The sequence below is a fragment of the Balaenoptera musculus genome, chromosome 2 (genome assembly GCF_009873245.2).
Source record: "Balaenoptera musculus isolate JJ_BM4_2016_0621 chromosome 2, mBalMus1.pri.v3, whole genome shotgun sequence".
NCBI classification, from domain to species: Eukaryota; Metazoa; Chordata; class Mammalia; order Artiodactyla; family Balaenopteridae; genus Balaenoptera; species Balaenoptera musculus.
Window position 1 is genome coordinate 79,829,475 of NC_045786.1, and position 24,201 is coordinate 79,853,675.

At 36.0% G+C, this 24,201-nt stretch overlaps 1 protein-coding gene across 1 annotated transcript in view; it reads left to right on the forward strand.

The window, feature by feature from the left end:
• Nucleotides 1-24,201, forward strand: part of WDR72 (WD repeat domain 72) — a 200,938-nt gene that overhangs the window by 63,467 nt on the left and 113,270 nt on the right. The window contains exon 14 of the mRNA XM_036843803.1: nucleotides 10,503-10,705. Within this exon, the coding sequence (XP_036699698.1) occupies nucleotides 10,503-10,705 (203 nt within the window). The remainder of the gene's footprint in view (nucleotides 1-10,502; nucleotides 10,706-24,201) is intronic.

The window sequence follows — 24,201 nt, forward strand, 5'->3', positions numbered from 1 at the left end:
TAGTGTCTCGAGGTCCCCATGGGTAAATGAACCCATGGAATGGAAGAATGAAGAAATAGGAGAAGCTTTTTGGGTAACTGGGTACAGAAACATGGCATGAAATTGTACAAGTGGCACTGGGGTGCCAGGATTATAGTGAAGGTACACTGAGAATTGGTGCTGACATGCCTGCTGGAGCTTTGGTCACCCATTCTTTGCCTAAAGGAAACCACTGCCATGTACCAAGGGGAAATTGATTGCAATCAAAAGGGTTTTGTCCTCCCATGACCATCATATCCCTCCAGCAAAAAAGTGACTTTCCATATGACTTCACCCCTCACCCAGCCAGCATCTTTATTCAGGAGACTGTTCCCTGATTTTTCCTTGTCCAGTAGTCTTCCTTTTTCCAGGAAAAATTCTAGACAACTCAGCAAGTTATTTACCTAATTAAATTAACTGACAACAGAAGTGAATAAATGATAGAGTCAAATCTCTAGGGATATTGTATCGCCTAAGTAACTTAACCTTCAACCAAGAAAATGAGGGAAAAAAGTCTATTTTTGAAATATTTTAAAAGTAAAAAATAAGCATGTCTGGTGTAAAAGAATCAAAAATACAGAGTGAATGGCATTTTACAATACTTAGAGGCAGTACAATTTTAATGTTTTGTATATAATAGGTAATTATAAACTTAATTAAATATATTTTTTGTATCATAATATAGAAATACTTTTCCATAAACATTCACTTCTTAAATTTGTTTTAAAATTATATGAAGTCTTAGAATGAGGTTAAAAATTGAAATTTATTCATAGTAGCTTCTATGGTGTTAGCACATGTTTAAAAAGAAGGAATATTTAATAAGTAAATACCTTATCCAAAAAACTCTACTTTCAAATTTGTTTAAAATTAATGCATTATTTGTAATCCTTATACCTCAACAACTTTAGACCTCGATGTATTTTGGTCCTTTTTTTTCTTTCACCCCACCCCATCCCCACTCCTTTATTCAGTTTTTCTGGAGGTCAGTGATCAGAATTAGATGTGAGTGTTGGGGTGGCCCAGCTGATAAATCCCAGTGTTTCTTTGAATGCGCCAGAGGCAGTGGCAGAGCTGGGGTTAAGGTCGTGGTGGTCAGAGACTTTGTGAAAATGTATTCTACATACCCTTAAGGTACAGAAGGTTGACATGAAGCCAATCGTGAGTTTATCATATTAGGACTTTTATATAGAGCAAAATGAGCTGCCTCCTTGGCAATCTATTTTACAGCTGAATTTATTATATTCAAATACATTTAGGAGTGAAGGTACATGTCTTTATGCCTCGTTTAATGTTTTCAGATCCATCACCTATCCCCACCTTTCCCTTATTTTCTAGTTAGCTAAGTTTGATACCTCCAGGGTCCCCTATCCCTGGTCAGAACCCCCATCAGTTATACATTTTCTGGAGTAAGATGCAGTAACTGTGAAATGGTTTTGTTAGGAAGGGGGCACCAGGTCGATCTCCATACACTTCTGCGAGCAAGGCAATGAACTTCATGTGTAACTGAAGATAAATGGTAAACCTTACAACAGACCCAGTGGTCAGATTCCTTGATATGTGGAATTTGATTACAGCTGTCAGTCAGCTGTTTTGTTGAAAGGTGATTTTATTAATCTGACTACAAAATTTGGTAGCGAGGCCATTATTTTGGCCTATTCTCTTTTAGAGAGAGTCACTTTGAAATATAACTGTCCTCTTAATTACTGCCCAATATTGTGGTGGATTCAGTTAGAAAATGCCTACCTGATGTAGAAAAAAGACTAACTATATGATGTGTCCACTCACATGTTCTTAATGTTAAGCTTTAGTCATATAAGTACAATTTATATTAATTACTAATCACATAATAGGAATTATTTACCAAATTCTGATTTTTTCACAATCCCATAATAAGCACAATATTTACTTGAAAAAAAATTTTTGGTTAAACAAATTGTTTAAAATTTGTTGGTTTATAATATATGTGATTTTACTTTTTACTGTGCTGGGAGGATTTTATGTTTCTGTAGTAATGCTATTTCTACAGTGTTCTTCTGAGGAAAAATACCATGAGTTATAATAAATCAATTACTGTCTCAAATTTATTTACATATAATTTTTAAGTAAATAAATGTTTCTGTACAATGTGATAAAAAGTTGACCCATCTGCATATTGTTTTTGAATCTTAATTTACTCATTATTTGCAGATGTATTCACCAAGTGATTATGTTTTCTTTATTAACCATTTCTGTCCATTATGAGATTATAGCTATTGCTTTTCCTACAGACTTAGTTGATCTAGATGTTAAGTTGTAGAGCAAAGTTTACCTGGCTGGGGCTTTTAAATATGTAATTTAAAGCTATTCATTAATTGGTAGCAGGCTGTGATAATTTTGTTGATTTTGGAAAGCACATATTAGTGGGAGTTGAAAAAATGTTTAGATAGAAGATAGCAAGTATTTAAAATATGGGAAGATTATAAGAGAAATAAAATCAAGGGAGCAACTTCTGATCATGTGGAAGGGAATCAAAGTGTAGAATATTACTACTCCTTCTTCCTTTTCTTTATGTAGATATTCAAGTCTATGACATATCAGGGATATTTTATCATCTAAATGCATTCTCTTTACCCTCTGCCTTGTTCTTCTATCACAATTGAAGGCAACATCCTTCCTAGTACATGTCTTGTTTTAAAATATCTTGATACTTCAAAATCAGATTTCATTACAGGCACATTACAAAGTGATGATTTGCCCTATTTAAAAACAAAACAAAAAAGCTGTAGATGCCTTACAAATATTGACAATCCCAATGCACTTAAAATATGGCTGTATTTTAGCAACATACTGATTTACAACAGTTTCTGAATTTTCCTTCTTTCCTTTCCTCTCTATGTGCAGAAACTGCTAAAGGTTTTCGGCTGGTCTCCTGACAAATCTCCCTCCAAACTCTCTTGAAAATGACATTCTTTCATTGGGATTTAATCCTCTATCATCTGCTGATAATGCTTCAGCCTTTGTCTCTCTGCTCTGATTGTTGTCTGGAACTGTACTTGTTAACTTTTCATGTCTGTTCGGATGGAAACAGAAACATCTCCTCTGTGCCCTCTTTATTAGGACCGTTTAGGTCGCTAGCAAGCGGCTACTCCACAGGTCAAATTAAAATATGTCATTCAGAGACTTACTTGTGTTTCCAGTTCCAGATTCTTGGGACATCAGGAAGGACCTGGCCACACTGCTGAGACCTGGGACAGGCGTCAGGCATGTGAATGCTGCTTTTCCCAGTGTTGGCTCCTCCTGGGCTCTAGGGCTGAAGTTTATAATGGGTATAATCTGGTGTTTTCTTCTGAGACCTTGGCATGCTCTGGTGCTTTCATAGCCACCTCCTTCCACGGCTACAAGAAAAGGGTAAAATTTGGTTTATTCATTCAGTGAGCACATATTGAGCTCTGCTTTGTACCAAGCTCACAGAATACATACTTGCCAAAAAGAATTTAGCATCTAGTAGAGAGACAGCTCTGCATTTAAGTAAGCAAATAAAATACAGCAATTACAAATGTGTTAAGTTCTGCAAAGTAAAGAAGCTGAGATAGAAAACAATGCATCAGAGGAGAATTTACTTTAGAAAAGCCTCTCTGAGGAGGTGAGGTTTTAAGCTAATTCTTAAGGAGAAAGATGGAGCTAGCAGGAGAGAATTTATTTTCAAAGATGTTTTTTCAAAAAAAAAAAAAATCTTATTTGTGAACAAGGGGAGGATGACATGGGAGGAAGCAGGGGTGAGAATATGACTTGTGGGTCAAGGAGTTTGGATTTAATCCCAAGTGTAGCCACCGTGAAAAATCATTAGCCAGGTTGCTGATGTCATGTAATCCATTAAGAAGTATTTATCTAGCCTTTAATTTAGGCCAGACTCCAGCCTGGTTTACTGAGGAGGATTAAAAAGTAAGGCAAATGTATAATCCTACTCTGATTTTGATTATAACCTATGCTGAGAGGCAAGGAGGAGTTTCGAGTCTCAGGTAGGAGGCAGGGGGACCACACTGATCTTATGCTTAGTGAGCTCTGGCCTGGTGTCAGGCAGATCCCAGAGCCACGGAGCTAAACTGCTCACGAGGGGCTGAGAACCCACTGACATCAGAGGAGGACTGTCATATGGCCCAGCACCCACTGTGTGCCAGAACCTATTCTAAGACGTTTTACATATCTACTCAATCTAATTCTCATAGTAACCCCGTGAGGTAAGAAGGATTAATATCACCATTGCACAGATGAGGAAACTGAGGCACAGAAATGAAATGACTTGCCCAAGACCACACAACAGGTAAGGGTAAAACCAAGATTCAAGTGCAAGGCAGGCTGGTGCTGAGTCTGCTCTTACCCACCATGCAGTGATGTCTCAGGGCTGTCAGCCTTGGTGGTAGAGAGGACCACAGCTAGGCACATGGTTCCAAAGGGGGCCATAGAGAAAGTTCTGGTGTAAAAAAAGAAAATGTGATTAGGAATGCTGTGGGGTGCTTGAATTAGTGATGAAAGCAGGATATACAAATGGAAATATTGTCAATATGGACCTAGGCTCTGCAAAGAGGATCTTGGCTGCTTCTTATGTTTCTGTGCACTGGCTTTTTGAGGAATACGTAATTTTGGATCCGTGAAACTGCTTGGAATACTTGCCAGTGCCATCTTTCCTTCATTTTCCCATAGCATGTTAATTGTTCTAAGCTCTCTTATGGTTGTTTCCATTCTCTAATGTACTATTGTATAGTTAGGATTAAAACAAATTGTATAAAACCTCATATAAAAAATGCAACATATTTATGATTTTTTTATGATATTTTATACAATGAATATTTTACTTGGGGTAGATTTTATGGTATTGTTTGCACAACATCTACTATGAGGGAGGAAATGATATTGTCACTTTCAATAATATTTAACTCACATATGTCTCTGCATACTTCCTTATCATGTTCAGATTGATCCAAATGAAGAGTAGGTGTGAGTTCAATCATATTCTTGATGTAGTACAGTGCAAAAGAAAAAAAAAAAAAAACCTAATTATCATTGAGTTCACTTTGGAAAGGAAAAGATCCCCTGAAATTAGAAGTTGAATTAAGCAGTTTTGTAAGCCTTCAGTTTCTGATATTTCTTTAATATCAGGCAGTAGTGACTATTCTGCCTCTTGCCAAAGGCAGCTTATTAGAGTTGAAAAAGGCATCCTGTGTTGGACCTCCTTGGGGTCTGCCCTGCCGCCTAGGTTACTATTTACATTAGGAATACTGTTCTTGCTATTGACCCTCTCTAACAATTTAAGTATATCTCTGAAGTTATGTAAATTTCATAATTTCAGGAATATATTTAAAGGAACATTCTGCATCAGAAGTGATTTATTGTGACATATTAATATTAATCAGGATATAATCAAGAGAGAGAAATGACACAGTAATTTGAACAGAGATCATTTAAAATTAAAAAATTAGTAACCACCATAAAGAATTTCAGTGGGAGGGACAGGCTAATAAGAACTAAAGAAAACTAAAGAGTATAGGAGTAGCAGATTTAAGAAGCAGCCATTACCCTATAGCTGAGATAGCTGCCCAAGGAAGAGCCCTCCCCAACCCCAGGGCTAAGATCCTGACCTTGCTGGAGAGGTTATAGCTGTGGTCACTGGATGGTAGTGGAGCTGCTGTGGTGTGGTATAACTTGCCAGAAATATGCCCTCTAGGCGACTAGGGAAAGCAGTTCACAGGGAGATGCCTTACTGGAGGCACTCTGTTACAAAACCATCCAGAGAGTGTGCCAAGGGAAGCTGCCGTCTGCTGGGTGCTGCTAGCTTACTTGCACTGCAGGAGCCTGGTGCTGGGGAAGACACCAGATCTGAGAAGAAAAACCCTTTCTTCTACTAGGTCCTTCCAGCACCTTTTATCCACAAAGGTTAACATTGCACCAGCTGTTAAAGGAAAAATATTTTAAAAGCCCATATCCGTTTTCAGAGCAGGCAGTAAAAGGTGAATTTGGAGCTAAGATACAATAAATTGATAACTGGCATACATGGGAATCCCTATCTATCCACTGTCAGGGTTTTGACAAAAGCTGTTGTGCTGAACTTATTAGAAAATCAACTTATTATTTTCAAAATGCAATTTATGGTTTCTGGTCTTACATTTAGGTCTTTAATCCATTTTGAGTATATTTTTGTATATGGTTTTAGAGAATGTTCCAATTTCATTCTTTTACATGTAGCTGTCCAGTTTTCCCAGCACTGCTTATTGAAGAGACTGTCTTTTCTCCATTGTATATTTTTGCCTCCTTTGTCATAGATTAATTGACTATAAATGCATGGGTATATTTCTGGGTTCTCTATTCCATTCCATTGATCTGCGTGTCTATTTTTATGCCAGTTTTGATGACTTTAATTTTTTAGTATAGTCTGAAGTCAGGGGGCATGATTGCTCCAGCTCTATTCCTGTTTCTCAAGATTGTTTTGGCTATTTTGGATCTTTTGTGTTTCCATACAAATTTTAAAATTATTTGCTCTAGTTCTGTGAAAAATGCCATTGGTATTTTGATAGGGATTGCATTGAATCTGTAGATTGCCTTGGGGAGTATGGTCATTTTAACAATATTCTTCCAATCCAAGAATAAGGTATATCTTTCCATATGTTTGTGTCATCTTCAGTTTCTTTCATCAGTGTCATAGTTTTCTGAATACAGGTCTTTTACCTCCTTAGTTAGGTTTATTCCTGGGTATCTTATTCTTTTTGACGTGATGATAAATGGGATTGTTTCCTTAATTTCTCTTTCTGATAGTTCATTGTTAGTGTATAGAAATGCAAGATTTCTGTATATTAATTTTGTATCCTACAACTTTACTAAATTCATTGATGAGCTTTAGTAGTCTTCTGGTGGCATCTTTAGGATTTTCTATGTATAGTACCATGCCACCTGTAAATAGTGACAGTTTTACTTCTTCCTTTCTAATTAGGATTCCTTTTATTTCTTTTTCTTCTCTGATTGTTGTGGCTAGGACTCTTTGACATAAATCATAGCAATATTTTTTTGGATCTGTCTCCTAACACAATGGAAATAAAAGCAAGAATAAACAAATACAACCTAATTAAACTTAAAAGCTTTTACAGCAAGGGAACTATCAACACAACAAAAAGAAAACCTACTGAATGGGAGAAAATATTTACAAATAATATGACTGAAAAGGGGTTAACATCCAACATATATAAATAGCTCATACAACTCAACATCAAAAAAACACAACTGGATTAGAAAATGGGCAGAAGAACTGAATAGACATTTTTCCAAAGAGGACATGCAGATGGCTATGCACATTAAAGGATGCTCAACATCACTAATCATCGGAGAAATGCAAATCAAAACCACAATGAGATATCACCTCACACCTGTCAGAATGCCTATCATCAAAAAGAACACAAATAAGAAATGTTGGCAAGGATGTGGAGGAAAGGGAACCCTCCTGCACTGTTGGTGGGAATGTAACTTGGTGCAGCCACTGTGGAAAATAGTATGGAGGTTCCTCAAAAACTAAAAATAGAACTACCATATGATCCAACAGTTCCACTCCTGGGTATATATCTGAGAAAAACAAAAACAATAATTCGAAGAGCCACATGCTCCCCTGTGTCCATAGCAGCATTATTTACAACTGCCAATATATGGAAGCAACCTAAGTGTCCATTGACAGATGAATGGATAAAGAAGGTATGGTATATACATACAATGAAATACTACTCAGCCATAAAAAAGAATGAAATTTTTCCATTTGCCACAACATAGATGGACTTGGAGGGTATTATGCTAAGTCAGACAAAGACAAATACTGGGGCTTCCCTGGTGGCGCAGTGGTTGAGAATCTGCCTGCCAATGCAGGGGACACAGGTTCGAGCCCTGGTCTGGGAAGATCCCACATGCCGCGGAGCAACTAGGCCCGTGAGCCACAACTACCGAGCCTGCGCGTCTGGAGCCTGTGCTCCGCAACAAGAGAGGCCGTGATAGTGAGAGCCCCGCACATCGCGATGAAGAGTGGCCCCCGCTTGCCGCAACTAGAGAAAGCCCTTGCACAGAAACGAAGACCCAACACAGCCAAAAATAAATAATAAATAAATAATAAATAAAAATTTAAAAAAAGACAAATACTGTATGATATCACTTATATGTGGAATCTAAAAAATACAACAAACTAGTGAATATAACAACAAAGAAGCAAACTCACAGATACAGAGAACAAACTAGTGGTTACCAGTGGGGAGAGGTAAGGAGGAGGAGGCAGTATAGGAGTAGGGAATTAAGAGGTACAAACTATTAGGTATAAAATAAGCTACAGATATTTATTTTACAACCCAGGGATTATAGTCAATATTTCATAATAACTATAAATTGAGTATAATCTTTAAAAATTGTGAATCACTATATTGTACACCTGTAACTTACATAATATTGTACATCAACTATACTTCAATAAAAAAGGAAAAAAGAGAGTAGATATGCCTTGAAGAATGTCATTATAATTAAGCAAATAAAATTTTTGCAGCCATTTGGAGAAAAAAATGCAATTTACTTATTTGTCTATGGTACCTTTTAAAGAAACTGACTCACTGTAACCACTCCCCCTTATCACATTTGTGCTTCAACTAGTTCTTTGAAACAAAATGATCTAATTATTTTAAGTATTTAATAATTAGTCAATATGGGAACTATTGCTTACAAAAACAAGTGCTCAATATTTGTGAGAATGGGAGGTTTTTAGTTTGGAGTGGAAATAACTTATGTGTTACTTTAAATATTATAAAAATTAGTTTTCAGATGTCTCTTGCCTCTGCATTACCATTAGATTTTAAGTCGCTCCAGGGGGACCAGGCTCGAGTCATTCTTGTTTACTCTGTATGACAGTTTGAGTAGCCACAGAAAACCTATGAGAAGAAAATACCCACTGTGACACCGTATTCATAGAGACTCCTCACAAAGACAGTGAATTTTAGATGTTGCAGACACAAGTTCTGGAATACAATTATTTTCAGGAAGAAGTACTAACTATAGTAATTACTGTTATCTTTGGTTTGAGAAGCTCTTCTATTGTCATCCTTAAGAGAGAGGATTTTCTTGATGTTGTTGCCCAGTTTACTTGTTGAAGATACATCAGTCTTGATGGAAAAGGAAAGCTTAGAGAAGTAGCATTTATAAGATTTATATGTTAAAGATGTTAATTTATGAATGTAGATATGTTATCATGAAAAGATATCACTGTTAAGAGACCAGAGACTAAATTTCTCCCCAATATTTTAGCATAGTAGCTATTAGTGATTCAGTATCCAAAGCACCGACTAAAGGTAGCTTATTGCTGAAAAGGAAAGATATGGAAGAGAGAAGGAGAAATGAGTAAGGATTGAATAGTCATAATCTTCAAATCTATCTAAAGACATAGGGGTATAGAAGCATTCTTTCTATTTTCTTATTGTAATTACTTTAAATCGTTTTTTTCTTAATACTGTCAGTAAGAATGATCTTTTTCCTTCTTAGCAAATAATACAACTGCTTCTTTTTTCATTGGCAGAAAAGGAATAATAAGAAATAAAATTCTGTGTTTAGATTCTATGTCAAGTTAATTTTCCTTAGCTGCTTTATTTAGTAGGATATAGAGTATATATTTAATACAGTATGAATAATACAAAGGAACTCATAACTGAGACGAGACTGGTCATGTTTAATTGATATTTATCAAGATTTCACTGAGTGTCATAACATTGTATTTTATAAAAACACTCTCTGTGAATTGTTTTCTGATACTTTTGCTCTATTTTATACTTGTTCCTTTTAACTGTAAATTGAACTTGTCAGTACTTTGAAATTCTGAAACTGAAAGAATGGCAGCGAAGAGGGCAAAATAATTTTTTTCTCTCCAAATCAAATAAGAAATAAAAGCCAAAATATATAACAGCAACAATATCAGCAATACTGCCACCAGCAACAAAACCCTAGAGTGGCCTGCATTCCTGAAGCTGAGGGTACTTGAGTATCTCTGTTCTTATTTCCCCTATTCACGTAAATGCTGTATTACCAATAGAAACATTTTAAGGTTGGGAACCCAAGCAAAGCACTGTGGATTCTCTGTTGTTTGTGAGTTGGAACACTAGGGGACAGCACTAAAATATTGCATAGTTGTTTGTTATTGATCACTTGCATACTGTATAATAAGTATGAGATTTTCCTGTTAACGACTATTGAAGGCCCTGTTGATTTCAGTGGATGAAAAAGCACAAAGAGGAAGATGAGCTTTTCAAGTCTATAATTTCAGCCTTTGTAAAATGATGATTTGAATAATTTAGAGGAAGCTCCAGGCTGTTTTTTGGTTGCAAGGAGATAGTAAGGCATGATAACTTAAAGAATTGTGATTTTGTGTTACAAGTGGTTTCTTCTTTTCATTCTTTGGGGGTAAATATTTTGCACAAATTTTTATTTCTAATCTTGTTTTCCAGGCACTTTGGAAAGACATGAAACGGGAGAAAGAGCAAGGATTATCCTTAATTGTTGTGATGATTCACAGCTTCTAAAGCCTGAATCTGTACTTCCAGTTGCCTCAGAGACACATAAGCACAAAAGTGTAGAACAGAGGTCCTCCAGCTCCTGCCAGTTTGGGCCAATACCTTGCCCTGGTCTGCAGGTGGAGTCTTCATGTAAGGTAAGTTCAAATCAAGCTGCTGCTCACGAAGAACATTATCAACCCTGAGTAAGAAGTAATGTGCTTTCATAAATATGTGGCCATTAAATATCAGCACAAATATAAGAACTCAGAGATGATCGAATCTACCAGACGTACCTACCAAGCGATCTTGGCTGAATCGGGATAACTTTTTGAGTGATTATTATTTTTGAATGACTATAGCATTCTTTTTTTGATAAGACAGGTCCTGGCTTATCAAGACTGAACAAGTTTTATATTAATCCTTGAATTCTAGATGGTTTTCAATGAAAAGGGGGGGAAATTATATTCTGTGGTCTGGATCGATTTTTTTTTCACGTGGGTATTTGACCTCTTTTTAAAATGCTGATTACAAGTAAACCAAAAAACATCAGAAAAACTGGATCGTTGTTTGGGCAATTCTTTTGGTATACTCAGCATCTCTAGGATCACTAGCTCTTTAGGATTCCAGGCCTCAGATTACACACAGTGATGGAGTTTACATTCATTTTCTCAAGCCACGTTAACCAGCGTCACAGAAATTTGCATGAGTTTGATTATTTTTCAGTTCTAAACATGACAGAGCAATTTAATCTGCTTTCTTTAAGGGATTCTTCCGTTCTTCTGTCATCTACACCTCCAAGTTATCCCCTCCTCAGGTTGCAACTGTGGCATTTATATGCGTATGTATAATGTAGTATTTTTTTATGTAAACATATTTTCATAACAATGTCTATTTCTTTTTAATGGCTGCGTCATGCTCTATACTGTGTATTTACTATACTGACATGAATTATTTTCCTATGGCTTAATATATGGATTGTTTTTTATGCTTCACTTTAGGACTAACACAACTAATGAACCTAAAGTTTTGTTTTTTTTTTTAATATTTAGTGTTATTTAATGGGATATATTTCCAGAAGTGGGGTTTCTAAGTCAAATTTTAGCTGATTTCTATTTATATGTTGTTAACATTTTCCGTTATTTTAATGATATTATGAAGACTTAAAGTAACATTAATAAGGACTTTAAATAAGACTTTATTTTATCTCATGTGTATGTATGTAGTTAGAGGCAAAAGGATGTGTCATTTTTTAAGAAAGGCCAATTGGCTGCTAAGCTTTGCCTCAAAGCTGCAGGGGTGGAGGTGGGGGGACCAGCATATGAGCCTCAGCTTTTTAGGTTTAAAGACTAGATTTCAATTTTATCAGTGAGGCCAGAGTTTGTCAACCTTTTGAGAACTGAGTCATACTAACAAAACACCCAAGAAATGCATATTTAAATTAGAATGACAATTCTTTAATTTATAATGATAAATATGATGGCAGTTCATTGCTCAGCAGTCTCACAGTAGCAAAGCTACAGGGCATGAGGGAGAACCGGGAGGTGGAATTTTAGCAGAGGATTCCTTGATGGGCATGGAGTCAGAGCCCCAGGGTATTCATTCATTGAGCTCTAAGAAGCTAATGCAGTTCCTGCTTTCAGCCCATCGAGGTACTATCTCCCTTGGTCAAGGCTGATATACATTGAAAAATTTCTAAATTTTGGATTTCTCTCTTTAGGCCAGCTACTTTTGTTTATGCTTTCTCCTGCAGATGTTAAAACCAGTGATTAGGCTGCAGCTTTTTTTCCCCCTTTCTTTCCTTTTCTTATTTAGTCTAATTGTTTTTAGATTTTTCCAAATCTGTTTTTCATGTTCTTAACTTGAAAGAAGTCATGGTTTTTTTCTTTTGGCTACGCCGTGTGGCATGTGGGACCTTAGATTCCAATCTGTGCCCCCTGCAGTGGAAGCTCGGAGTCCTAACCACTGGACCACCAGGGAATTCTCAGGAAGTCATGTTTTATAAGGACAATTATATCAATATGATGAATTTTTTTTAACATTCACAACTGAAGTTGAAAGTGATAGGGTCTTAGTCTCCTAAAGTGGGAGACAGAACCACACTTCTATTACATATTTTAAAGTTGGGGTAAATAAAGCCCAGTGAGTGAGCCAGCTGACTGCCAAGCATTCCCATCTTAATGTGGCTTTGTTGCTTTTCTTTCACAATAGAATTTGTATTTTACAGTGGAAATTATATGCTAGAAGAGTGGATGAGAACTTGGATATGTCTTTTGACTCGTGCATGTCATATGCCTAAGGTCTGCAGGAGCAAATCTCATTCATCAAGTGCCTATTTTACTAGTTTAATTCCCAGAAGGTAAACTGACTGCTGTTTCTTGCAGGACCTCAGAGCCACCCTTTAGGTAGTGATAATAGTATATATAGATTTCATTTTCTTTATATAATTTTGTTTCTTTCTTGACTCCAGAAGGCAATAAAATGCCGGGGTCTTGTTTTCCTACTCTTAGGCTGATCCCAACTTCATTTCCTAGCTGCTGCCCTTTACCTTAGATGACTGCAATTTCCAACTTTTACTCTCTACAGAGTTGGAGAACTGAATTAGACAGGATTATCACCTCCTTTGTTCTATGTACTTTACGTCTCTTATTATTGAGCTTACTGTTGAGTAGAGCTATTTTTATTTGTGCTTCTCCTAAGTTATATCTTCTCCAATTATGTACTGCATATCTTCTTCTCATCGTCTTAGATTTAAGCCTTTAAGATTGTTTTATCTTGATCTTTTATTTATGAATTTGATAAGCATAAAATTTCAAGAATGCTTATAAATTCTCCATTCTCCTTTTTGTTAATATAGTAAAATGCTTCATTAGTTTTCATAAGATTAAAAAAAAGCGGATTTAAAGAAGAGGAATTGAATCACACTTATTTCAGAGCTGGGAAAAATGAGGGACAATAAGCCTGTAAAATTTGGAACTATGTAGGGTTACTCTGTGTTTCAGAATTTTTTGGTATGGACTTCAGTGAGAGACAAGTCAAGTATTTTCGAATGGTAGCATGAACTGTTTAAGTGGAAGAATAGCATGTAATATCTGTGTGGTGAGCTCTTTGTATTTGGCAATATTTTGCATTTATTAGGATGCTGTGTCCACTTTTCCTTCTTGCATTTGAAGAGTGCATATAGATTTAGGAGAAGGTTTTAAAGAGAACAACAAATACAATAAAACATTTAAAAAATGGGTCCAATTAGAAAGGCCAAAGGAGTTGAATTTGTGCAGCTAGGCAAAGAAAAACCTTTGGGGTAGGAGAGGACCAGAGTCTTAAAGGATTTAAAGGAATACAATATCATATTAGTGATGGGGAACTGCTTTTCTCAGATTCTGCTGAGGATAAAACAAGATAAAAACTGTTTAAATTGCAGTGGGATGAATTTAGCTTCAGAGTAGAAAATAAACAACCTTACTAAAATCATCTTTACATGGCAGAACTCTTCGTTACCTCATCAGATTTTAACGAGGGAAGGTCTTTTTTGTCTTTTATTCTGTTGGTTGGTTTTAAATTCTTTTTCCACACTTCTTGTCTGTAAAATGAGTAAAAAAAATAAACAGGATTATTTTAACTGCCACAATTTAGACCCATTGTAATGTCCTGGAAATGCCTTTTAAAAAAACAACCTGATTTTCTGTAGAATGGGTCCCCAACAGCTCCCCCTGGTTGCTTTTTTAGAGTTACATGTTTAATATGGCAGCCATTAACCATACATGGCTATGGAGCACTTGAAATTTGGCTAACACCACATGTTAAAATGATGTTTTGGATATACAGGCTTAAATAAAATATATTATTAAAACCAATTGCACCTGTTTCTTTTTATGTTTTTCAATATGGCTACTAGGTAGTTTAAAATTACACATGCAGTTTGCATTTTATTTATGTTGGACAAATGTTGAACTAGACCAGGGATAAGCAAACTTTTTTGTAAAGGACCAGATGGTAAATATTTTAGGCTTTGCAGGCTGTATTTTTGCTGTTGTAACTATTCAGCTCTGCTGTTGGAGCACAGAAGCCACCACAGACCATTCTTAAACAAATGAGTGTGGTTGTGTTTTGATAAAATTTTATTTACAAAAACAAGCAGTGGACCACATTTGATACTCGTTGGCCATTATTTGCCAATTTCTGATCTAGTCAGTCCTCTCTAGACTTGGAAATCATGAGGTACTTGGAGGAACTAGCAAAATAGCCAATACCTACCCTCTCCCTAGATATCTAAATTTTTAATAAAGCAGCTTATCCCAACTTCTTCTGCACTGTGAGGAATGTAATCCAAAAGCCCTTGTATCAAGTCTGTTCCCTGACAGCATTCATGAAATTGATGTGTTTGAAAATCTGCCCTTTGTGGAAAACAAATGTGCACATTATGCTTCCTAATCCAAGCAAGATTTTTTAAAATGAAATTTTCTTTAAATAAAGCACTTATACATGCATCATTATCTAAATATATAAAATTGATTATAAATAATGCATTTACATTTATTTACGTTCCAGTTGAGCTTTCTAGAAATATGTTTGTATTTTTTTAACCTTTAGTTGACCTTAGAGTGATGCCTGTTTGGTGCCATTTGCTGAAAAATCTTATTAGAGCTTTATCCTGCTACCTCTTGTAAAACACAGATGGTGTACTGGTAGGCCACCAATAGAAAATCGGATCCCAGGACTACATATTACTTTACTGGAATGCAACATTAGTTCTTTTACATTTTATGAAACAAAAACATAACCAAAATGGAACTAGAGTAGTTTCTTAATTGTGCAATTTGAAAATTTCACCTGCGAATTTACATGTATCAATATGAAATAATAATTCACTGTGGCAATATTGCATGTTGCAGATTAACTCAGTTTTCATTAAACTATCTATATTTTATTATCAAAATTGAATTATTACAAAAAGCACAAATAATATTTATTTGAAAACAATTGTGTTATATAGGGATAAATCCTGAATATAGAATGATAATTTTCACATTTTTGATTAGTAGTTAATTTTCGGTATTCTTTTTAATGTAATAAACAGCATATGCCTATTGTTTCTAATGTAGACAATATTTTGCATCAATTTTATATAATTTTAAAAGAAAACAGATTTTTATTATTAGACATGCCAGCCCTTCATGAAAATATAGGAATTTCTCTCTGTTAACATTGGATTAAGATTTTTGTTTTAAGTATTTTGATTTAGTGAATCCCAACTCAAAACTTAGTGCCTAAATGATATCACCTGTCCTAGTGAGATAGAATAGAGAAATATACAATAGCAGAGAAATATAGAAGTCAGTTTGCTTTTTGAACACATGTGAGGTGGTGCAAGTTTTTGACATTGTAACCATTCCTCATAAGCATTTTATATGGTAATTTTAACTACTGTAAGTCAAAAAAATTTCTGTAATATGCAATGTTTTGTAGCTGTTTTATGAAGGATATCCCTTTTCTTACTTTGTGGCATGAGTTTAAGCATTTTTGATACAAAGTTCCCTCAGTGTTGAGGAAACCTCTGAAAAGCATATCACAGCTTTGTTCCAAAACTAATTCAGGAGGTCTCAGAGTCACTGTGAAAAGTAGCAACCCCACACCATTAAATGACTCCAGCTGTCCGCCTCGCACACAGAAGCAACCCTGAATTTCCTTACAGGACTTCAAAGCCTTGCTTGTATCTAAACATTCGTTGGCCATGTAAATCAGAGACACAAAAGGAGAATGCTCCTATTTCATGGTGCACGGCTGGTCTGAGTCCGGCTTTGTGCTGCACGTGCCGGTGGGGAGTGCCAGAAACAGAAGGGCACTGTTCTGACGCGTGTGACAAATGTAGTTAACACCAGATCCATATTAATGTTGTCAAGTTCCCTTGATGTATTTAAACAGATTTTAATTATTTTCAGCATCCGTCCAAAGGCCTGAAATATATAGCCTAATAGTTCTTCAAAGAAAGCTTACTTAATGTGTGAATGTAAAACCTCTCATAAAAATGAAACTTTTATATTAGCCTTAGTCATTGACATAGGTTATTCATCAAGTCAGCAATTTGTGTGGCAAAGTGCCATTTGAATAGCGTATTGTTAGGCTACTTATGGTCCACTTGACAAGGGCTCTTTCTGTAAATAGTGCAATTTGACTCCAGCTGTTAAAGAGTGGCTTTGACAGCAGCCAAATAGAATGGAGATGCCTTACTGCACTGCCGAAAAATCAATATTGGGTTCTTGTTCATGGTAACCTGTTCTTTTCTCTTCTGTAGATTTATAAACAACTATCAAGGGTTTATAAGTGGAAGTTTAAGTATTATTTTAAATGTAATTCACTTTGAGTCTCAAATTAAGACTTGTGATAAATGGTACAAGTGCAGAGTTTTAGGATATTATTTCCACCCCCTGGTTCATGTTTAGTCACGATTACAGTTAAGTTGAATTTGGATTCTCCAGCTACAATAGAAAAGAATTAGTGTAAAACATGGACTCAAGAGTGTGTGCCTATTGTATATTGCCAGTGCAATTATTTCTTCTTTTTGATTCTCTTATCAGTTTCTCTTCTGTGTCCTCCCATCTTCTCTGTGTGTATACCTTTCTGTACAGATGGCAGGGTTCTTTGTGGTTGTGCCCATGGCAACACCCACAGATGTTGACAGCCAGTAATGTCCCCCGTGTTGTTGAAGATTTCCCTAAAGCAGGGTCTTGCTGGTTTTGAAGATTTTTCTAGCGTTTTCAGCAATACAGGGTTGCTATGATACCTGACTGGCGGTAATAGATATTGAATCTTTTAATTACAGTAACCACACACAAGGACTTTTTTCACTGGCTTTCTCTGCTGTTGCTAGCTGTTATATTTAAGATACAGAAGAGGAAGTGAAATTATATACTCAAGATGAGAAAAAAATTTCCAGAGTTTACTTCGAATTCCAATATTTAATTTTAAAAAATTCCTGGTGTAAAAACCTTTTAGCAGACTGATGGAAATATAGTTTATTTAAATTACAGATATAATTTATTTAAATTATTTCTAGTTTTGACTGAACTTGATTTTGAATTTTTATTGTTTACCTGAGATGTCGTTAAGCCTTCGTCTAAGGTGTGCTAAGCAGGATTTGAAAAAGCTGTCATTTTTAACATGGGAAAAGCTGGTGGAATGTGTACTTTCTCAAATGCCTCTTTCAGTGAAAGCTGTTAAAGTAGCCATCTTCCTATTACTGACCAACTCTGCATTTATTGAGTTTGTGGCTGAGATAGCAACTGAAAATTCATAAAGCTGATAATTGTGTACAAAGACCTGTAAGGCTGATTCAAGGTCAGTGTTATTGTTTTTATAATTGCTGAGAGGCAGTTCTCATTTCTTCAAGAAGAAGGGTTTGTTCTGCTTTGATTTTAGTTGGTTTCAAAAAATGTTATCCCTTCTGTTAATTCTAAAGTAAATCTTTTCACTGAATAAATGTTTATGTTGTTCTTTAGCACTAGATTTAGCTAGATTTACCTCAGTACTTTTCCCCACCCCCACAATATTAATCAATCCTGTAAGAAACATGGGAATCTAGGATTATAACTTTTCTCTTGAATTAAATATTCTGATTATAGTCATCAATTGACTTGTGGGTGAGGATTCTAGCTTAGAAAGATGAAGAAAAGTTAAACATATCAGGCAGTTTTATTTTGTATTTAGATTAATCTAGGGACAGAGTAGCATAATTTATTAAAGCATGTCTTTAAATTTGCCTCCATTTGCACAATAATTTTATAGGGATATTTTAGAAAGTACATATTATGTAATAATGTACCTACCATATTACCCACCATAACCATTTAGAGACTTTTTGTTTCTCCCTCATTTTTTTCTTTCCTACATTTTTTTTCCTCAGTTGTAATTAAAAGCAAAACAAAAACAAAAACCCTGTGACTTTTCAAATTTGTTAAGGCCAGCTTCTTGTAGGACCTAAAGATGGACTATTCAACTTATTGAAAGAGGTCTAAATCTTCTGGGATACAAATTCACTCCAGTGGATTTAGATGTTCTGTTATTGAGCAAATTGCTGGTTCTGATTAGAAGATGATGGTAAATGTTACTCCTTACAGAAACTTGGAGTTTTCTTGGTAACCAAGTCATTGTCTGACATCAGGAATATTTTCTGCTTATATCCTATTTTTGATGACTACCACAATGGATGGTATTTTGAGGAGTAAAAAATGAAGTTTATAGAAATTCAGATGTTGAGTTAACTAAAAGGGTTAGTGGCTTATAACAGGAAAGAAATGAAAGAGAATAAAATCTTTCTTTTTGAAAGCTGGTAATGTCACTTATAGACTGAGAGTACCATCTGGACCCATTTAAAGGAATCCCAACAGGAGCACTCCTTCTGTACCAATGACTTATGTTGAAACTGGCCCTAAGAGAGCAGCAAATGCAAAAATGTAACAGGAAGCAATTCTCAGAAAAGAAAGCATCTCTTCTCATGGACTATTTCCCCTATGTTGATAAAAACAAAATGTTTGAAGACCTTAGCTTTGAATCTGTAGATTGCTTTGGGTAGTATATTCATTTTCACAATGTTGATTCTTCCAGTCCAAGAACATGGTATATCTCTCCACCTCTTTGTATTGTCTCTAATTTCTTTCACCTGTGTCTTATAGTTTTCTGCATACAGGTCTTTTGTCTCCTTAGGAAGGTTTATTCCTAGGTATTTTATTCTTTTTGTTGCAGTGGTAAGTGGGATTGTTTCCTTAATTTCTCTTTCAGATTTTTCGTCGTTAGTGTATAGGAATGCAAGAGATTTCTGTGCATTAATTTTGTATCCTGCTACTTTACCAAATTCATTGATTAGCTCTAGTAGCTTTCTGGTAGCATCTTTAGGATTCTCTATGTATAGTATCATGTCATCTGCAAACAGTGACAGCTTTATTTCTTCTTTTGCGATTTGGATTTCTTTTATTTCTTTTTCTTCTCTGATTGCTGTGGCTAAAACTTCCAAAACTATGTTGAATAATAGCGGTGAGAGTGGACATCCTTGTCTTGTTCCTGATCTTAACAGAAATGGTTTCAGTTTTTCACCATTGAGAACGATGTTGGCTGTGGGTTTGTCATATATGGTTGAGGTAGGTTCCCTCTATGCCCACTTTCTGGAGAGTTTTTATTATAAATGGGTGTTGAATTTTGTAGAAAGCTTTTTCTACATCTATTGAGATTATCATATGGTTTTTATCCTTCAGTTTGTGAATATGGTGTATCACATCGATTGATTTGCATATATTGAAGAATCCTTGCATTCCTGGGATAAAACCCACTTGATTGTGGTGTGTGATCCTTTTAATGTGCTGTTGGATTCTGTTTGCTAGTATTTTGTTGAGGATTTTTACATCTATGTTCATCAGTGATATTGTAGTTTTCTTTTTTGTGACATCTTTGTCTGGTTTTGGTATCAGGGTGATGGTGGCCTTGTAGAATGAGTTTGGGAGTGTTCCTTCCTCTGCTATATTTTGGAAGAGTTTGAGAAGAATGGGTGTTAGCTCTTCTCTAAATGTTTGATAGAATTCACCTGTGAAGCCATCTGGTCTTGGGCTTTTGTTTGCTGGAAGATTTTTAATCACAGTTTCAATTTCTGTGCTTGTGATTGGTCTGTTCATATTTTCTATTTCTTCCTGGTTCAGTCTTGGAAGTTTGTACTTTTCTAAGAATTTTTCCATTTCTTCCAGGTTGTCCATAAGGGGGAAGGGTAAGCTGGGACGAAGTGAGAGAGTGGCATTGACATATATACACTACCAAATGTAAAATAGCTAGTGGGAAGCAGCCACATAGCACAGGGAGATCAGCTCGGTGCTTTGTGACCACCTAGAGGTGTGGGATAGGGAGGGTGGGAGGGAGATGCAAGAGGGAGGGGATATGGATATACATGTATATGTATAGCTGATTCACTTCGTTATACAGCAGAAACTAACACACCATTGTAAAGCAATTATACTCCAATAAAGATGGTAACAACAACAACAACAACAACAAACTTTAGCTTTATTCATTGCAACTAAGAGCATGAACTTACTGAAAAATATATCCAGCTAATATTCTCATCCATTTTTCTGAATTGGGTTTTAATAGTGACATCCTGAAGGCACAACCAGTTCTCTGCATCCCCAAATGGCATTCATGCCATTAAATACAAATAATGACATAAATTACATTTTTTTGTAATTTTCTACATACTATGAAGCTCATATTAGTCTGGAAACAGTTTTTTATCCTAAATGGAAATATCCTGCATAAGCTTTTGGTCCAGGTATGATTATTCCTATCAGATATTTTAAAAAATGGTCATAAGAGGCCGCTGTGAGCAGCAGAGCCTTTCTTATACACGTGTTTAACTTCATGCACATCCAAATATAACTGAAAATTTTAGGTTTTATTTTTTTGTCTTCACATGTTGTCTGAGACTTGCTGGCTTTTAGAAAGCTATTATGAAAGCTTACAAAATGTGAAATTGTACTCACCTTTACTACTTTCTTTCCAGCTCCCAGCTCCATTATACAAAACTTGGCCCTCTACATGTATTCTCTGGTAGCAAATATCTTACTTCCTTTTTTGCTCCTTGAACTAAAATAATAATCTGTATACATAAAAAGTAGTAATGGAGGGAGACAGGTTCATCAGACCCTTTATTCCTAGTTTTAGCATTGTAGCCTGTTAGAACCAGAAGTGGTCAAATTATCTGTTCTCTCCTTTCTTAGGAGAATTTTGGAGCCCAGTCTTGATTGAATAACACAGTAAATTGGGTTTAGAGCTGGAACTGAGACTTTCTGGTTCCTGGATCTGCTCTCTCAGTGTCAGTATAGCTGAATCCACTGGTGGATGGATCCTGTAGCCAGACTTTGACCTGCCAGATTTCTCTCATGGCTGGGTTCCTGTGTTGTCCTCTCTTCACTTCCCCATCCCATCTTCTTGAAGATTCTTTGCCAACTGAGCTTGGGATCTGGTGTACTAAAACTTGGTTTTGGATATTTTTATAGTCCCAGAATTTCAGAATTCCCTGGCTTTTCTGTGATTAGTTGATAGGATTTAGCTTTTGCTTGGAGCTCTGATTTTTCTTCTCTCTGTCTGATCACCCTCCTTAGTATACATCTGCCTTCCAGGTTGTCTCTTTAGGAACCAGTGGTCTCACTAATGACCACTCTGACTTCTTCTACCTGAACCCTTTGAGATGATGGTGTTTTAGTTTTCTGTTGCTATGTAGCAAATTGCCACAAATGTAAGGGCTTAGAACAAATTTCACTTATCATATCACCATTTCTTCTGTGCCAGGAATCTGGCATGACATTGGGTTCTTTGCTCAGGGTCTCATGTGACTGAAATCCAGGTGTGGGATGCAGTTGCTGTATCTTCTGAGGCTGGGGTCCTCTTCCAAGCTTATTCAGGTTATTGCCAGAATTCATTTCCTTCTGGTTGTAGGACTGGAATCCCTGTTTCCTTGCTGGCTGTTGACCAGGGGGGCCACACATTCCTTGACATACAGTCTTTTCATCTTCAAGCCAGCAGTGGAGAACTTCTTATGTAGGGAGTCCCTCTAGTACTCTGAATCTCTGACTTCCCCCTCAGCCATCAGCCATAAAAAACTCTCTGCTTTCAAAAACTCAATGTGATTAAGTCAGGACAACTCAGATAATCTTCCTATCTTAAAGTCAACTGATTTGGAACCTTAATTACATCAGCACAATCCCTTCATGGCAGACCTAGATTACTGTTTGGTTGGATAACTGGAAGAAGATATGCTTTGCCAGGTTTTGAGAATACTGGGGGCAATCTTACAATTCTGCTTATAGATGGGAATCATTCTAACTCAGGGTGACTGCTGTCTTAGGACTATTACTCTTTTCTTCTGGTTCTGTAACATTCAACATCTGCTTAAGTGCCCTGATTAGCTATCCTGGTACTAATCGTTTCTGAAGTTTGAATCAAACTCTTGTTTCTCTTTGGGACCTTTTCACCCTGTCTGTTCCTTCAGGGAGTTCCACATGCTGGACACCTGGAAGCATAGTCAAAACCTAGAAAATATCTCCTTTAATATTTCAGGATGTTAATAAATTTCAAATTGTTAATCAGTATTATTTTTATGTAATTTTTATTGTAGCTCCTAAGCTGGGGACAATATCTACTCTTAGCATACCTTCTGAGTTTTAAATTTGATTTTGATGCTTATCTTTGGGTGGAGATTGAACATATTCTTCAGCTGTGTGACTTTCCAATATGTTGAACACACAGTACAGTTTATGAATTAGTCTTTCAACCACCAGCATGACCTGGATGGAAAGAAAAGAGCCTCAGAAATGGATATTCAACTATTATTCATCTGAGTTGTAGTCATCCTCAGATAAAATCCAAAATTATAAAGAAAAAGATATTGAAAAGGTCAACTGTAGATTTGGGGCCATAACCTCCAGCTACATATTTAATCTCCAGCTACTTGGCCTCATTAAAGTAACTCATATTCTCCCTACTGCTTGTCTGCTATCAGAATATTTCCCCTCTGATTCTTCACCTTGAAGTCTAAGCTTCAATGTCATTTTCCATAAAGTATGTAGCAGCCCACCTCCCCTTATTCTCTGTCTCAGCATCCTTTTTATTTCATTTTTTATTTTCCCCACCTTCCACAACAGTATAATCTCAAAACAGGCAGTGATATGCTGTCAGTTTATCATGGTATCCTCACCACCTGCATATGTTGGACACAAGGCAGATTTTCAGAAAATATTTGTCGAATAAACACATGGACTAAAAATTACTAAAGTTGAAACATGAAAAATACACGGTAAGAAAGTGAAGAATATGTCCTTTTTTGAATTGTAACAGAAACAATGAAAATGTATGCCCCCCCCCCCACCAGGGTATTTACTTTGTCAGTCAATTGCTTAAAGTCCAAATTGGGTTTTTATGTGTGACTTGATCTTACAGAGGGGAGTGATCTAGCAAAAAAATAGTCAATAATAGCAAAGAGGTTGTTGAAACACAACTGCTACCCCACTGATATTTAGACACAAATTTCAATCAATTCAAAAGTTTGAAAGGCATATCGATATTTATACCAGTCCAAACCAGTACCAAAGTTTATAAGAAAAAGTTTATTAAAACTGGTAATGAAATTTAGGATATTTAGCACATTAGGGAGGAATGATTCACTACAGGTAAGATAGGAACAATGGTGAGCTGATATAGACTCAGAAAGGAAGATTAAAAGGCAGTGTAGTTAAATGGTTTCTTACACCAGCAAAGTTTGTTATTGCCCTATTCACTTGCCTTAAATTTCAGACTATTTTTTTTAGTAACAAAGTTTTCTAAAATAAGCACTCAAAAATAGCCTGAGGATTGTACTATATATCATGAGCCCTCTGCTTCCCTCAAATAATTACTTTACTAAGCCCTCCCCTTGACACAAAACCCCTGAAGCCAGCAAGGGTCTAATCACAGGTTTGTAATAACTTTTAGAAATGTAAGTATAATAAATATGAAGAGGCCTGATTTATGTTTCATTTCCCAGATGCAGAGTCTCTGGTACAATCCTCCATCCCTCAAGTGGCCGACATCACTTCCTACTTTCATAGATCATTTGAAAATTGCTGAACCTCTCATCAGAGGT